The 16,226-nt window shown below is 38.2% G+C and overlaps 1 protein-coding gene and 1 long non-coding RNA gene across 4 annotated transcripts in view; both read left to right on the forward strand.

The window, feature by feature from the left end:
* LOC146449527 (uncharacterized) overlaps window positions 1-16,226 on the forward strand; it is a 178,005-nt gene that overhangs the window by 135,008 nt on the left and 26,771 nt on the right. The gene's annotated exons all lie outside the window — the stretch shown is intronic.
* LOC146449544 (protein IWS1 homolog A-like) lies at window positions 1,021-12,947 on the forward strand. Of its 2 annotated transcripts, none has more exons than XM_085101309.1 (16): window positions 1,021-1,922; window positions 3,022-3,100; window positions 3,819-3,897; window positions 4,487-4,532; window positions 5,335-5,506; window positions 6,364-6,406; window positions 7,313-7,342; window positions 7,659-7,730; window positions 8,548-8,630; window positions 9,213-9,264; window positions 9,626-9,703; window positions 9,792-9,909; window positions 10,930-11,038; window positions 11,563-11,628; window positions 11,724-11,838; window positions 12,673-12,947. In XM_085101309.1, exons 1-16 carry the CDS (start codon window positions 1,157-1,159, stop codon window positions 12,799-12,801), a joined length of 2,037 nt encoding a protein of 678 aa, XP_084957435.1. In that variant the 5' UTR covers window positions 1,021-1,156; the 3' UTR covers window positions 12,802-12,947. The 2 variants fall into 2 exon arrangements, with proteins under 2 accessions (XP_084957435.1, XP_084957437.1); XM_085101311.1 differs by having other exon boundaries at window positions 1,021-1,919.

Genomic DNA, 16,226 nt, shown 5'->3' on the forward strand with positions numbered 1-16,226 from the left:
TATTAAGGCTGGCAAGTCGCCTGAAGACATCATAGGGAAAGAAGCGTTTCATTCATGACCCTTGTCATGTCCTTGTCAAATTGTCGACGGGTATTGTGTACTATTCATTGTGACTATGATGACCCGGTGAAGGATGGATGTCAAGGAACAAAGGATTTTCTCGCCTGACAAAAAATTCACGGCCTTCAAACCTAGTCGACGGCATATTTGAAGTTTGGTGGCGATTGCGAAAATTTTCGTTGGTGAAAAAAAATGGTTTGCACTAAAAATGGCTTCGTTTTGACAGATTTTTTTTGTAAAATAAACATAATTTCGCGTAGCGCGAATAGGGCCTTACCGCGTTTATATTGACAGCTGACATACACAGAGTGATATAGAGATAGAAATAACAACACGTGATGGAAAACAGTGGAGCCGCCCTTTTTTCCTGGCGCGGTTGTTGCCTTCAGATTTCGTTGGTTAAGACGGTGTTAGAGCGAAAAGTCAAATACGACTTTTTACGATCCTGGCAGGGCTCCTGACAGGCAGGAAAAACAAACGATACATTTTTTACCCAGCTAGAACCAGTGTTTTGATAAAAAATGTCAGCAAACTAGATATTTAGAAACGTTCCAGCCAGTTAACCGTCTAATGTATTCAGTTCCCAGCCAGCTCTTTTCCAGCCTGCAGAGCGGGTTTTCAGTCGAGCGGCCCCTTCAGATACTCCTGACAAATGTTCATGAACACGAACGTGAAAGCAAACTTCGGTGAACGGAGGAAGAGAACTTCTTTCTTATCCTTACCCTCCATCTCTAATACAAAGACTATTTACAAAGACTCACAGAACTTTGGGTACCTATGAAAATTCGCGACACGTATATGTGACCATATGTACAAGAATTAGAACGCGGCCATTTCTAGACTTGTGGCCTCACGGCGCAAGAAGTGCTTTGCAGTAAAAGCTCGGTCGGAGGACTAGTGACCATTCTCCAGTCTTCTTCAGTTTGTCTTCGAAGGCTTGGATGCTGAGCGGAAATCGATTTTCATGTGTGCATCACATCAGTTGTGTTCTTGTTGTAAGTAGCGTGATCGGCAGTTTTGTTTAGCTGTTGTGTTTCTCCTTAAGAAGGCTAGACAGATTCGGAAACTGTTAGAGAAGACCTCATTCTTAGAAAGAATGGGAGACAACGTCGGGGATCCGTTTGACGACATCGATTCCGAAGACGAAGATCTTGAAAAACCTCCGACACCCGAGATCCATCATGGCGGTGATTCTCCAGACGCTCCAGGATTTAGCGATATTTCTGATAACGAGCGTGAAGAAATGACAAATGAAGAAGACCAGATAAAACATTCTGAAGATAGTAACGACAGCGAGGATGTAAATTCTCCAGGCGAAGAGGGAAAAAGCGCAGAAAAAGACATTAAAATGGAAGATAAACAACAAGGTAGTCCTATTTACGATCAAGAAATTTCGCCCGTTTCTTCAACAGCTGAACACGTTGAAGACGAGAAAAATGCGTTTGGAGAAATAGAAGAGGTGGGTTCTATGAACGACAAAGAATCTACATCAGTAGCTGCAAAAATTAGCGACGAAACAACAACAGAATCAATAGAAGGTGAACAGGGAAATTCAGATAGCAATGTCGAAGGGAAGGACGAATTTTCCGAGCATGAACAGTCCACTGAAATAGCAGAAACATCTGAAGACATACCCGGAGAAGCAACTGCTGGAAATTCAAGTGATCCAGGAGTTACAAAAGGAAGGCGTCGGAGGATTTCCTCTGATATAGTGACAGATGATGACTTAGAAATGCCAATTTCTCCCCTTGGGCTTGGCCTCTCAGGAACAGAATCGGATATTGTTGACGACATTCTAAAGAGTGATGTTTCTCATCTTCTTCCTGATATCAAAGAGGATTCTAAAGAGGAGGCAACAGGTAGTAAATATCATGATGTGATCTCTATTTGAAGCCACAGAAGTTGGCTTCTCCTTGTTGTCATGATACAGTATTCCTTTTCTCTTCTGCTGTTTCCCAGCCTGCTCTGCAGATGTTATCAACCGCCGGTATATACCGTCTGCGAATTAGCACCCTAATCCTTGTTCTAGACCCCAAACGAAGGAAACAAAATACCAGACGGTATTTACCAGCAGTTAATTCTGTCTACGATGCAGGCTACTGTTTCCAATGCCTCATAAATTACCCTGGCCAACTCTCCAAGTTAAAGCTAATGCTCTGCCATGACAACTGATATTTGCCATGGCAACTAACATTTTGCTATTGGCGAGCCTATCAAATATGATTTGTCAACCTAGCGTCTAAATCTACAAGTCAGCTGTCAAATTTCCGCTAAAGAAACTTGGAAGATTGCTTGTCATTAGTGAATGCATGGTTTTTATATGTTGGGAAAATCACAGATGATCAGTGATTTCATTGTCTTCTGACCATGATTGTGTTGTTGTTACTGGATTAAAGTATCGGCGACTATCGGGGAGATGCAAAAGTTAAGACACAGGGAAAAGTCTGCCTTTTTTACCTTTTGGACAATCAAACGGCATTCAAGGGTTTATTACCTATTGGCAATGTTCCCAGATAGTCAGAATCTATGTTTTGTGTGTCAGGAGTAAATCGCCAACCATTGTAGAAATCTGGGATGCATCAGGGAAATAGTAACGTTCCCTGTGGTGACCAAAATCTAATTTCTCCTCACAATGTCACTGCTTGATTAAACATTTAAGTCAGGAGAATAAAGAAAATGATCACCAAAGAAGAAATGCCTTGATTTTAAGACAAAATCTCCCAACTAGTAACATAAGAAATGTATAGAGGACAGTGAGGAGAATATACAGGTGTTCAAGTTGATACTGGGACTGAAAGGGTTGAGATGAAGGGCAAAAGTGCAAGATTTCCTTTGATTTGTGATAGCTTTTGGCAAAGTCAACTGAGAGTGATTAATGAGTGTTTGTGCTTTTAGGAGACATTTTCATAAAATCATTGGTGTCTTCTCTGATCTTTTTTGATTTTAAAAAATTCTTTGTAGAGGAAAAAGATGATGAAGAAGAAGGCAAAGAGGAGGAAAGTTTACCTGAAGTTGAACCAACTGAACAAGATGAAGAAGGGTATGCAGTCATTTACGACTCACAATCATCATTGAAACTACAATTTTGTGAAGATTTGTAAACAACATGGTTCTGTTATGTGCTTTGGTCCAGACATATAGAAGGGATAAAAAACTGCAAAACAACAAGAACATTGGTATGCATTTTGTAAATTGGAGAAGAGTTAGAAAGAACTATCTAAGATTGCAAATAGAGGGTTGCAAAATAGAGGGCCCTTTTTCAAGGCTCCTGCATTCTTTTATTCTGATGGCTCTTGGAGGATTGATGTGTAAACCACTTCATTAGAGAACTTAAGCAGTGACGACGGCTACGGCAACAAAAACGTCACCTGAAAATATAACTTTGTTTCATTTGTGCTACTTTGCAATTATTTCAACTCTCTCGACTTCTACAGAAATGGCAAACCATTGGTAGGAGTGGCGTTCAAGTTAAGAAAGAAAATGAAAAATTCACCATTGTGTGCTCACGTTCTCCAAAAAACCGAGAATTTGGTCATTTCACATTCATTTGTTGTTTTGCAGAGGACAGCAAAGAAATGTACCAAAATGTAAAACACATGAGCAGAGCGATTGTTTTTGCTTATTAAACCTATTGTTTTGTGACGTTGTCATTGTCGTCGCCATCGTCGTTGCTTAAGCTCCCTATTGTCATACCACTACTCCTTTGGCTTTAGGGAAATGTTAAATGAGCAGACTTAAATACAAACTTGTAACTGCAGGTCAGACGCTGATTCAGAGGTTGGAGAACAGCTGATCGCTGACATTTTTGGTGCCAGTGATGAGGAAGAAGAGTTTGTGGTAAGATAACAAACATGACAAATTTAAAACAACAAAAGTGCCCATCCCTGGTTAATGTTTGAAAAAAATATCCTGGAAATAAGCCCTTTTAAATGGAGTGCTGATAGAATAAGTTCATCCATACATGGACAAAAAAATGTTATTTTTACTCATCTGAAATGCTAGAGTGATTGTTGTACACTGTGCAGTACAGAATACATTTGCCAACACGAATGTTGAAATAGTGACTGTTGTCTTGTCAGTTTTTCAAGTAAACCCACAAACGTATTTGTAAATAATCATTCTCGTATTTGTAAACTGTTTGCACTAATATTTGTATCTGCAAGTGGAATTCAGTAAAATGGTAGAACAAAATGTACCGGTTGTCTTCTTGAATTTGTTGCAGAGCAAAGTGCGATAGATTTCAATTTGAGTTTGATTTTGTACTGCAATATGCTGTATATCTTATATTGATGTTCAGATCTTTGCTTGAGTTAAAAGAAACCAGTTACTTGGTAAACTTACTTATGCATTTCAAACAAATTTAGCAGTTCCTCAAACATCTTGGGGTATTAAGCTTTTATAATGCATGGTCTGTTTTGCACTTTAGGGATTTGGACAAGAAGATATTGAAGTGACCAAGAAGAAGAAAGGAGGTATAAATCTTTGCTTTTGTGGTAAACAAGAATGTACTCAGCTGTGATTAATAATTATTGCAGTAGAATAAAGTGTCCACCCAAGTAAAACCAACAATGAAGTGGGGAAGGTAGTGTGTACTTATAGGGGGGGGGGGGGGGGGAAGCTGGGGGTTTGGTCTCAAAGAAGGTTAAGCCTGGAAATTCCAGCTGAACAATCTCCCATCAGGCCCATGGACTCCTTCCTTATGTGAAATTCTGGATCCACGTCTATTTTTAGTGTGTTGGTTAATCCTGTTTTTTTTATTCCTTTCCAATTCCAAATTAGATGTCTTGGTGGGACACTTAAACATGATAGGTCAGAAACAAAAACAAAATGATTGTCACATTAAGCTCAATTGGAGACACTGTTTGAGGAAAGAGAACCATGGAACTTCTTGATAGCAAAACCTTTTTTAATACATTGCCAGTTTGTTTGCACTTGTAGTTTATCTCATTGTCAGCTTCTTTTCTCATTTGTAGATATGTCTTTAAATTAGACAAATAAAGAAACTGAAATGAAGCTGCAAAAGTTTATTATTTTTAAGAAACAAAGCTGACTTTTACTCCCAAACAAACCCAGCGATACTAACCGTTTATTTGAGCCATTTTTTGGATTTTCATTTCAACATGGAAAAGAAATAAAATATAATGTTTGAGTATAACCACTATTGCCTTGGTATCTGGATTAATACTCAAATTTACTATGTGACAATTACTCGGTACATCTACATGGTACATGTCGTGACAGCTTTCAGTTAAACAAACTTTTCACTGCTTGCAGCTCGGGACAGGAAGCATAACTCAATGTCTGTGGGATCAGAAATTGGTGATGAAGAGGGGAAGAGTTCTCAAGACATTGATTTGGAAAAAATGACAGTGCCAAAGCCTAAAGGTGGTAAAAAAGGCGACGGTGACAGCGACAGCGATGATGATACCTTTGATGACAGATCTGTGTAAGTGCACTTTATTTATTTATTTATTTATTTATATACATTATTTATACAGAAATTCCAGTTCAGCATAGCTGGTTTAAATGGAGATCTGTATATGTAATGGATCTGTAATGGAGATCTGTATAAAATAATAAGAATAAATAATTAAATATAGAAATGAAAGCAAAAATTCATTCAAAGAGTTCATGAAGGTGAGAAATTAACTAAGGAGATTTAGATGTTTCTCGACTCTCAGTTTAACCCTTTCCCGTCCGAGGGAAAAGGCGAATTTTTCTAAATCGCTAACTATGAACTGGGAGACCACATGTGATATACCATTTAAAAGGTATTTTCTGGAGTGTGCTATAAATCACACCAACAGAGATGAAGGAGGTCACATATGAGAGTGACAAAAGTCCAAAAGAAAAACATTGAAAATTTTCTTATTCGTTGTACATACTGGGTATCCCCCTAAACTATAGCTTAATGTACAGCTCTCAGTGCATTGCTTGTTGTAAGATATCAACTGGACCCTTAACGTACAAAGGAAAAAAAATCCAAAAGTTTGAGGGGTGGTAAATCAAGTCTCATATAGGAGGGGGGCATGATTTTATGCCTTCAATTTATAGATCTTTCAAAGATCTTTTGGTTGTGCAAATTTCACACAAATTGACCAAATACTGAGCTCAAAATTGCGTCTTGTGCCATATGGCACTCTTGGTCGGGAAAGGGTTAAAACTAGTGAGAGACTGATCATGACATAACTGTTTGGTTTCAATGTGACTACGACTTGTCAGGCATCATACTTATTTTACAAATCTTTGTAAATGGATGAGTTTGTGTCCCTAATGTGCCATTGTTTTACCTGTTATCTCTAGGTTTGTATCGGATTTTGATCTCATGATTCAGAAAAAGAAAGAGGTAAATTGACAGTGTTTTTACTTAAAACATTTGTTGAATATTGTGAAGTATTTCTTTACATCCCTGCTTTGGGGGATCAGGGTTGGCCCAGTGCTGAGAAAACTTGCCTGTCACCATTGCAGCCTGGTTTTAATTCCTTGACTCAACATTATACATGTGGGTTGAGTTTGTTGTTGGTTTTCCACCTTGCCCTGAGGGAAGCGGTCATCACAAGTTTGTTTGAAGAGGTCCCACCTTGTCTGGGGTAGGGGGGTTATCGAAGACACCACCTGTCTCATGCACATTACCGACAAAATTTTATTGGTTTTAAAATTTGAGTTTACACAAAAATATTGAGCTACCAGAAGTCAACACTGCAAAAACTGAACTTTATTTAACATGGAAACATGCGCTTAGTTGTATATGGTTTGGTCACAAACTGCACCAGCTAGTTTACAGGCATGCCATGATAACACTGCTTGATAAACAAGAAAAGTGAAGTTTGAATCTCATGTCTTTTTTTACTGCTGGATAGAGGGGTGGCTATGCAGTAAAGACACCATCTTTAGAGTTTGAGGAAGGGGGATGTACGTAGAAACCACCATCTATTTTTGTGGTTTGGTGGGTCTGGTTTGAGTTTGGTAGTTTTGACAACTTCCCTGAGAGGTTTTTCTCCAGGTTCTCCGGTTTTCTCTTCTCCTCAAAAACCAACATTTCCAAATTCCAATTCAAACTTGAACCTGAAGGTCACAAGTTTTTCAGTCGTAACAGGCTGTCAAGTGTCACCCTCATTAAACAAAGTCAATTAAATTTATTTTATTTTATACGGTGAAAAAGTTTAGATGTCTACAAACCAAAGGTTGTGCTAACAAAAGATGTGGCAGCTTTTCTTTACAGTATCTTCCTAATTTTCTTATTTTGTTACAGATGAACAGAAATTTTACAAGGAAACGAAAGGTAAAGAATTTTGTTATCATTCATGAGTAAAATAATGATAGTGTTTTGATAACTTATGAAATAGTTGACTCTGATCCTGTGTGACTTTGAGAGAGAAGCATCCAGACACTTAGTGGAACAATACAAGACAGAATTACAGTTACTCATCTCTGTCCTCCATAAGGGAATGGGGTAGAGTTTTCTTTCTTTACATTGTAGGTTTGTGCAGGTACAAAGAGCATGGCGTTTGAGCTGTTTTGGGCTGAAATTAAATATGAACTTTAATTTTTATTGATGAATTAAATATTGAGTGAAAAAATTATTGACTTTTTTTCAGAATGTTGACATCATAAGTGACAGTGACGATGCTATAGCACGTATGATTACACTCATGAAGGAAGCTAACGAGGTAATAAAGGATGACAAGTATGTTTTTTATCATGTAAAACAAGAGAGAACATGTTTCATCACGGTATCTTTCCAACAGCAAGAAGGAGTTTAACTAGAGTTTTGTAGTGGATTTGTGTTAGTATGAAATTCAAGGTGTTGGAGTGCTTATACATGGTATATCTTTTTGAACAAGTTATTAAGTTGGCTCCACTGAATATTTGTATAATGCACATCCTAACTACACATGTATAATTTCTTCCCCTACCATCATCTTTTTGCACTCGCCCTATTTTTGTGTGGCCAGAAAACCAGAAACTAGCTTTTCACTCACTGGAAATGCTTGTTTTGCACATTACACACACTTGAGTGTACACACATAACAGAATTTTGCAGTTTTGCTTTGAGGCTAAGCATGATATGCATATTGATCATTACGTCATAGGGGGGTTGAGCTCGGTAATAGTCACTTAGTATGATGTTAGTTTTCTATTTGTTTACTTCTTGATTCTTTTTTCTTGTTCATTATGTAATAGTGTAGTGTTTCACACTTTGTTAGCTATGTTTGATTAATGAAAAATAATCTTGGTATAGAAATTATTGCCCATTTTGTCCTTAAAAAGCACGTTGAACCCCTATTTTTGTTTCATATAGCCTAAAGAAAATGACTCAGAATTTTTCATTATTCATCGAGGAGATAGGTTTGATTTCCACCGCTCCCTTGGGTGTGGCTTTGCTCCCTGAGAACAGCCGTCCTTTCCCGAACAGCGGCTGGTAATTGAGCCTACATTGGAGAGTGCCCCTGATTTAACAAGTCGATCCATGGCCTTGTTTTTCAGGAGGATCGCATCCTGAATGGAGCAAAACAAGCGGCAACTAAGAAACTCAAAATGCTTCCATCTGTTTTAAAGCACTTGCACAAGTAAGTCTACTCCCAAGAGGGACTTAATTCAAACTAGAAAAAAATGCTTTATGTCATTTAATTTGTAAAGGATTGGGAAGTGAACAGCACCACAGGAAAGTACAGCTCAGTAGCTTTCATTTGAATGGTCACACTTAAGGATTTGATCAACAGACTCAAAAGTTAGAACCACCTTGTACAGCATAATAAACAGCACCACAGGAAAGTACTGCTCAGTAGCTTTCATTTGAATGGTCTCACTTTAGGATTTCATCCACAGACTCCAATGTTAGAACCACCTTGTGCAGCATAATAAACAGTACCACAGGAAAGTACTGCTTAGTAGCTTTCATTTGAATGGTCACACTTTAGGATTTCATCCACAGACTCAAAAGTTAGAACCACCTTGTACAGCATAATAAACAGCACCACAGGAAAGTACTGCTCAGTAGCTTTCATTTGAATGGTCACACTTTAGAGTTTTCTCCCCATATGTTAGGACTACCTTTTTGATGTAGCATAATATTCAACACCACGGCGAGGAATTACTGCTGGTAACCTCCAATGATAATCTGATAGCTGCATTTGTGTCCTTTATTTCAGGGCTGATTTGCAAATGATATTTCTTGATCTTGGCGTTTTAACAGTTTTAAAGGTTAGTATGAAAGTGCTGTTGCAGTGGTTGAACCTGGCTTTCTGGAGTGTTGATTGTAACCAGTGGCGTGCTTGCTGGTAATGCCGAATTCATAAAAAACACCTCTAAAATGCATCTAAAACGTGTCTAAAACTTGTTAAAGCGCTTCTGAAACACATCTAAAATGCGTTCAAAACATGTCAAAATGTATCGTCTCAAAACCAGGTAGCAGTGGCATCAGCAGAGTACAATTGACATTCAAGGAATATTTTAGCATTCAGATTTTGTTAGCTGCACTGTATCTGGAGGAGGAGTGTTGTCAGAATCATAATAAACTGTAGCAAATACAGTTGGCTGATTTTTGTTTTACTGTGTTCTGTAGGACTGGCTTACTCCTTTGCCAGATGGCTCTTTACCACATCTTCAGATTAGAGAAGGTTTACTCAAAGTTCTGACTGAGGTAAGATTCTGTTACCAGCTGGAATTTCAGCTCAAACTATGCTGTTTAGTGTCACTGTTAACTGACTTATTTGATACTTTGTTTTCAGTTTCCTGCGATGGATGGAAGAGCACTTAAAATGAGCGGCGTTGGTAAAGCAGTGATGTGCTTATGTCGACACCCAAAAGAGACAAGGCAAAACAAGAAAATAGCCGGGCAACTTATCAGTGAGTATGATAAGTGTAAACTGAATTGTGTGGTGAATGCAGTTAAGATTGTTTTCATAAGATGTTTTGCATAAAACGTGGAATGACTGTTTTTTGTGTTGTGAATAGGCCTTATCACGGTTTTCGACGCCATTTTGACGTGTAGGCAAACAGGTTTAAAATAACAGTGTTTGTATGGAAATCCGATGTCAAATAATTTTCATAAAACATCGCTTCTGAAAAATTCATGAATTTGAAACTTTTGGCATTAGGAAAAGGAGTTTAAGAAAAAAATTGGGGGGATGTAGCTGTGCCAGAAAGCGTCCAGTCATGTTTTGAACTTTCCATACATTTCCCTGTATGTTTTCCCGCGAACTATTTTTAGTAGCAGTTCACGGCTGGTTCGCTTTACAGACAAATGTATGGAAAGTTCAAAACACGACTGGACGCTTTCTGGCACAGCTACATCCCTCCAATTTTTTTCCTAAAATCCTTTTCCTAGTGCTAAAAGTTTCCAATTCATGAATTTTTCAGAAGCGATGTTTTATGAGAGTAATTTGACATCTGATTTCCATACAAACACTGTTATTTCAAGCCTGTTTGCCTACTCGTCAAAATGGCGTCGAAAACCGTGATAAGGCCTATTGTGATCAGTCATCAAAGAGGCCATGAACCATGATTTTCCAGAACAGCTATCCGCAAAGGAACAGTTATTATAAGTTCTTTTAACCAGTTACTGATAGCAGAGAATGAGAATTCAGTAAGACCAGGTGTGCATTTCTCAAAGCTCCTTTCGGGCTCGAAAAGTAGTTTTCTTATCCCTTATATACAGATTGCCCCTAATTTTTCGTACAAGCTAACCAAATGTGTTTCTTAATGGTGGAAAACTTAAAATGTTTATACTTTCAAAATTATCGAAAATTGAATTTTTGGTAATGAATTTTGGGCTTGTAAAATAGTTTTTCGGTTCAGGTTTCAGATTTTATTATTTTGGAAATTCACTTGAAATTTTCCCTTAATGTTGCATGAAATTAATTGCAGATGATTGGGCACGGCCTATATTCGGCGTCACATCAAACTTCAAGTCGCTCAGTCGAGAGGAGAGAGAAGAACGCGATTATCAAAACATGTCCAAGAAAAGGCGATTGAGGTAATGTACCAAGTGATACCTTTACAAATACTATTAAGTGATTAAATTACCCCACCCTCCCCACCCTTATACTGTAGCACTTCAATTAAGTAAAGTAAAGTGTAGTAAAGTAATTTATTTAATGTCAATAGTATGGGGAGTGCTTGCACAATCTCCCGAACCAGAGGCTCATCATAAAGTACTTGACAATAATCCAGATCGAATTGGAATTTGGAAATGTTGGTTTTTGAGGAAAGGGAAAAACCGGAGTACCCGGAGAAAAACCTCTCGGAGCAAGGACGAGAACCAACAACAAACTCAACCCACATATGACGCCGAGTCCGGGAATTAAACACATCCCGCAATGATGGGAAGCGAGTGCACTCACCACTGCGCCATCCCTGCTCCCCTAACCTTTGACCTCTAGTGTCGTATCATTGAATTTATCATCCACTCTGCCAACTCTACTCTTACTTTTCCCAACTCCCTGTTGTCACTGCCTTTAGTTTGAAAATTCTAACAGTGCATTCTTTCACATTGTACAGTTCAGTGGATAGTGATGGCGGAAAGACACCTAAATCCATCGACTCTGCACTGAAGGGCGAGAAAAAGTAAGTGCAGACTATCCATTTGTCTGTTTGTGACAGTTTTGTGATTGTGTTATTCTTGAACCAACCTAAAAGGCGTTTCCTCACTCCCTTATCAGAGCCGTTAGGCCTGGTGACAAGGGTTTTGTGATGCGAGCCCGCGTTCCTATGCCGTCTAACAAGGATTACGTCGTTCGACCACAGAACAGCATGGAACGAGTGGATTTCAACAGGGTAAGTTTGGTGTAAAAACTACTTTATAAAGGACAAATCTATTTCTGTAAAAATCGATGTAATCCTCGCAGACTCAGACGCCTCAATGACTTTGAGTAGATGTTAGTATAAGTGAATGCAGTCGAACCTCCCTTTACGACTGGTTACCTTCTTGAGATGGACACTTGATAATTAAGCCTTTAACCCCTAATATCAAAGAACAAATTCTCCTATCTTGTTCCCATACTTTTCTTATAAAAGTACATGGGAGAAGTTATTAAAATATCAAGAAAATTCATCCTGGGTGATCATATCCTCAATTCTCATGACCTCGGGGGTTGAGTAACCATTGATATTACAAGGAGAAATTTGATGCTGATCTCTGTTAGGGCTTAAAGGGTTAAACACTTTGTCCTGTGATGGAGGTGCTATGCCGGGTGAAGTGGTTACCTTATTGCACGTCAGATCTCGTTCAAGGCCTAGCCTCTGCAGTCTTGTTTGTTCTTAAGACTTCACCTTCTTTGTCCATTGGGACCAAAAATAAAGTAAAGGTTTCGTCTGTAATTTTACGGACACCTCCCTATTATCAAAACGCAGCCCTGTCTCTTCTGTGTCAACATTCAAGTTTAAGTGGGTACCACCAAACCAACCTTAGGAATTCTGGGAAGGGGTGGAGATGACTGACACTACGATGCATTAACACCTCGTGCGGGGTGGGGTGAGTGAGCTCCTGCTGTAACGCTCCTTGTCGCTACTAACTAATTGCTTCATGCTGTGCAAACCGAAGATATAGCCTCAAGACTCTGACCTATACACTTCTGTATTTGAATGCTATTCCTTTTGTTTTCCTTTTAGAAACCGCAAAAAACCATGGACAGATATGAGAAACAGAAGAGAAAGTTTGATGAAAAGAAGAAACTGCTCTCTCAAGGAACACAAAGAGCAGTGGGTATCAGTCTTGAGGGAAGGAAAATGGCGCTATAATGTTCAAATTACTCAGTTCTTTCCATGCTGGATACATGTAATGGCCTTTAACTCAAGATGTATTAGCAATGAAGAGGATTTACACCCAGAAGAGATTCGTTGCTTAATTGGTTCTCTTTCTCATAAATAACAAGACATATACGTGACATTTAAATGAAACCGTCGCGAGATTCCTTCTCGTTCTTTCATATTTTTACAAGTGTTTGTATTCAATCTCTGTTTGCTCTCTCCAAACAGTGTTGTAAAGTAAGCAAATGATGGAGTGTCGCGTTAGACTTGAGCTATTTTCAATTGAGTGTTGAAAGTAATTCGTGTTTTAACTCTCGTCAGAAGTAGAACCACGTTTCTTTGTAGATTGAGTTTTCCCCGCGCTTTGCTCACGCCACATGTATTTGCCTTGAATTCTGATTGCCTTTTTCTACGTATCTGATGTAGTTGGAAAGAATGATTACTCTGGGTTTAGTATTACGATACTGTGCCATTACTGTATTTTATACCAAAGTTATAGTAATTGCATCTGGCCAATAACAACAAGCGCAGACAACGCAATGGACCAATCACTCCAAGTCAAGTCATGTGCCCCGTGTGCTTCGGAATCGCGGGAAAACTCGTGTAAATCCGAGAGCGAACGGGAAAGAAGCGAACGGTAAAGTTTCGTTTCCCTTTGACCTTCAGCTTTTGGGGCATCTTATGTACTGTCGTTCTCTTCCATCGGATTTGAAACGCTTCGAATTTCCTTGGAAGCCAAGGACGTTTTTTCTTTTTCGCAGAGGTTGGCTAGCATATGAGAGTCAAACTGAGAAAACATCAAGTTGCGTCCCCGCTCTTACTAGCTCTCGTTTACTTAATGTTTAGTTGTTTTTTCTTCCTAATAGTTAGAAAGAGTACAGTTTGCTTGAACTGGGGCATTCAATTACTGGTCCCAACATAAAGGGCAAAATAACAAAACAAAACACAGTTACTTTCGACAGTCATGTGATATCGTTTTATGATAACATGGGGAATATCGAGTGACAAAAGATTTGACATTTTTGTCACAAATAGGCGGGTAAGGGAGTCGTCCAAGTTTTACTCTTTTACTTGAAAGTGGAGAGAATCCGCTTTGTGTTGTCACGTCTGATTTTCATCCAAGTTGTTTTTTGTAAATAGAACAAAAAAAAATAATAAAATAAAATGTAAAGAATGAAAACTTTTTGTGTTGTGAAGTTTTTTGTTGGACAAAAAGTTAACTCCCAGTTCAAAATTTTAAGTACTGTTGCTTATATTGGCATACGCTTTTTTCAGTTTGGAGGTCTTACGGTACACCAAATTGATAACTTTCTTTAGTCTCTGAATTTATCTGCTTAACGATGTATTGATATTGTAAGGAGGAAATAGATGTTGATCACATTTGAGAACTAAACTCCAAGCAGCAGGTATATCGACTGATCTGGTAGACGTCTGTGAAGGTTGTAAGAAGGCAGAAAGCTGGTTTGAAAACATTTACCTTCTTAAACATCACCGGGAAGGCGACTTAACGAACGAAAGTTTAGCAACCCTCTTTTGGTACCATGGAACAAAGGAAGCTTAAAAAGGCATCGCATTATTGAAGCCATGTTGTTTTAAAACAATAAAGAGCATAAACCTGGATTGCCTTTGCAGGTCTTTCACACGGAAACAATAAAGACGCGTTGGATTGAAGAGCAGATTGTAAAACTATCATAAATTATTAAACTGTGTGCTTTCTGGTACCATTACCACTAACATAACTTTTCTTTGACTCCGCCTTTCCGTATTCAATTTCAGTTCTAGCACAAATATATCAGTTACGAAAAGAAAAATTCTTTTAAATTCAACATTCCGTGGAACTCCTGGCCTTAATTAAGGGCGTTTAAAATCTACAGTCAGGAATGTTACACTTTTGCAAACTCGAATGACTTTCTCCCGCCAACACAACGGGGCAAACGGAACCATTCCAGAATATGAGGGTGCTTTGGGTTTTAAAGATTGTCTGATCTGATTGACTTATAGTCATATTTAGAATTCAACAATGGTCCAGTATTTGCTATACATTGAAGCAGTGGAAACCAGTTACAAGCTTACAATTAAAACGAGTTCATTTCTTTATTACGACCAAGTTAAATGTGGTTGTGTTCCCTGTCCACACAGAAAAGAAACAGACTTGGAGAGTACAGGAACTTTCTGCGAATTTGAAGATTAATTCCGCTGTAAAATTTATTTAGTCGTGGTATCCTAATTGTAGGAAAAAGGAGGGTAAGTGATGATTAAGAGACCCGCAAGTTACCCGTTGGTTAAATTTTTAAGAATATTTTCTTAGTTTTACGTCAATTAAGAATTTGTTTATTTTCGATTATAGGTTCGATTCATTGATTACGAAAACTGAGAACGCAAGATCACAGTATGGAACGAGTATTCGTCGATCAAAAATACAGTTTTTCGTTTGAAAGTGTAAAACAAAAGAAAAAAAGTGATACAATTAACAAATACACTTTGTTGTAAAATTTCTTGTTGCGACACATGGAAAGGAAATTCTATATTAGAAAATTAGTCGATATCTGGCCCATGATATAACTGATCTCGCCCAGTTTCATATTTTTCATTCGAAATTGGAACTAAAATACACCACAAAGCCGATTGTGACGGAAAATAACAAGTTTGACATCTTGCAGCTTTGAAACAATTGAATCACATTCAATGAAGTTAGTGCAAGTTAAATTGAATTAAAATTATCTATAAGAACAGTCGAACACTTTCAGAAATAACAGAACTTGTACTACCTGATTCAGAAATCGGATATATCTTCTTTGGATAGTATTTGTTTCTGTTATACTTTGTTTTGATTTGCAGAACTCATAACAGCTCTGATACAAGTCGACGCTACATTAATATTAAATTGAATAAAAACTGGTAGCTATACTAAAGAGAAAAAACGTACGTATTTCGCAGCTTTAGAGTTATTCACCATAGGTGGTCTTACATCCCTCATTTTCTTGATTTAAAACCATAAAATACCAAACAAAGTCTCTGTAAGGGAATTCAGAACGAAATGAATACCAATAAATATTGAATCTCTCCCACTCAAGGTCGCTACGGGCCAGTTAAGGTTTAAATTCACCTCGTGATCGGACGTTCTAACTGTTTTGAGTCCGGGCAAAATTCACTCAAAGTAATTCAAATTGAAGCAAACGGAATTACGGTTTTATTGGGCGATGCAGTTGTTTTTGGTTTTCTTTCAAACGACATTTGAAAATTTCAATGGAATCTGGGGACTGAAGTAGTTAAAAAACGGCTTGATCACGCTTACTCGCGTCCAAGTCGAGCGTCCATAAACTAGTAAATGTTTGTTGACGAGACAAAGGAGATTGAAAGTAGGAATTCAGAATTTTCGGTGCGTTTTGAATGGCATACGAAGAAAGAGTGAGACT

The sequence above is a fragment of the Pavona decussata genome, unplaced genomic scaffold, assembly GCF_977016875.1.
Source record: "Pavona decussata unplaced genomic scaffold, jaPavDecu1.1 SCAFFOLD_602, whole genome shotgun sequence".
NCBI classification, from domain to species: Eukaryota; Metazoa; Cnidaria; class Anthozoa; order Scleractinia; family Agariciidae; genus Pavona; species Pavona decussata.

Bases quoted from the DNA above. Each gene is read 5' to 3' on its own strand.
- LOC146449544 (XM_085101309.1), top strand. From the start codon at position 1,157: ATGGGAGACAACGTCGGGGATCCGTTTGACGACATCGATTCCGAAGAC. The intron at 4,533-5,334 runs GTATAAATCTTT...CACTGCTTGCAG, and splicing joins GACCAAGAAGAAGAAAGGAG to CTCGGGACAGGAAGCATAAC. The intron at 11,039-11,562 runs GTAATGTACCAA...CACATTGTACAG, and splicing joins TCCAAGAAAAGGCGATTGAG to TTCAGTGGATAGTGATGGCG.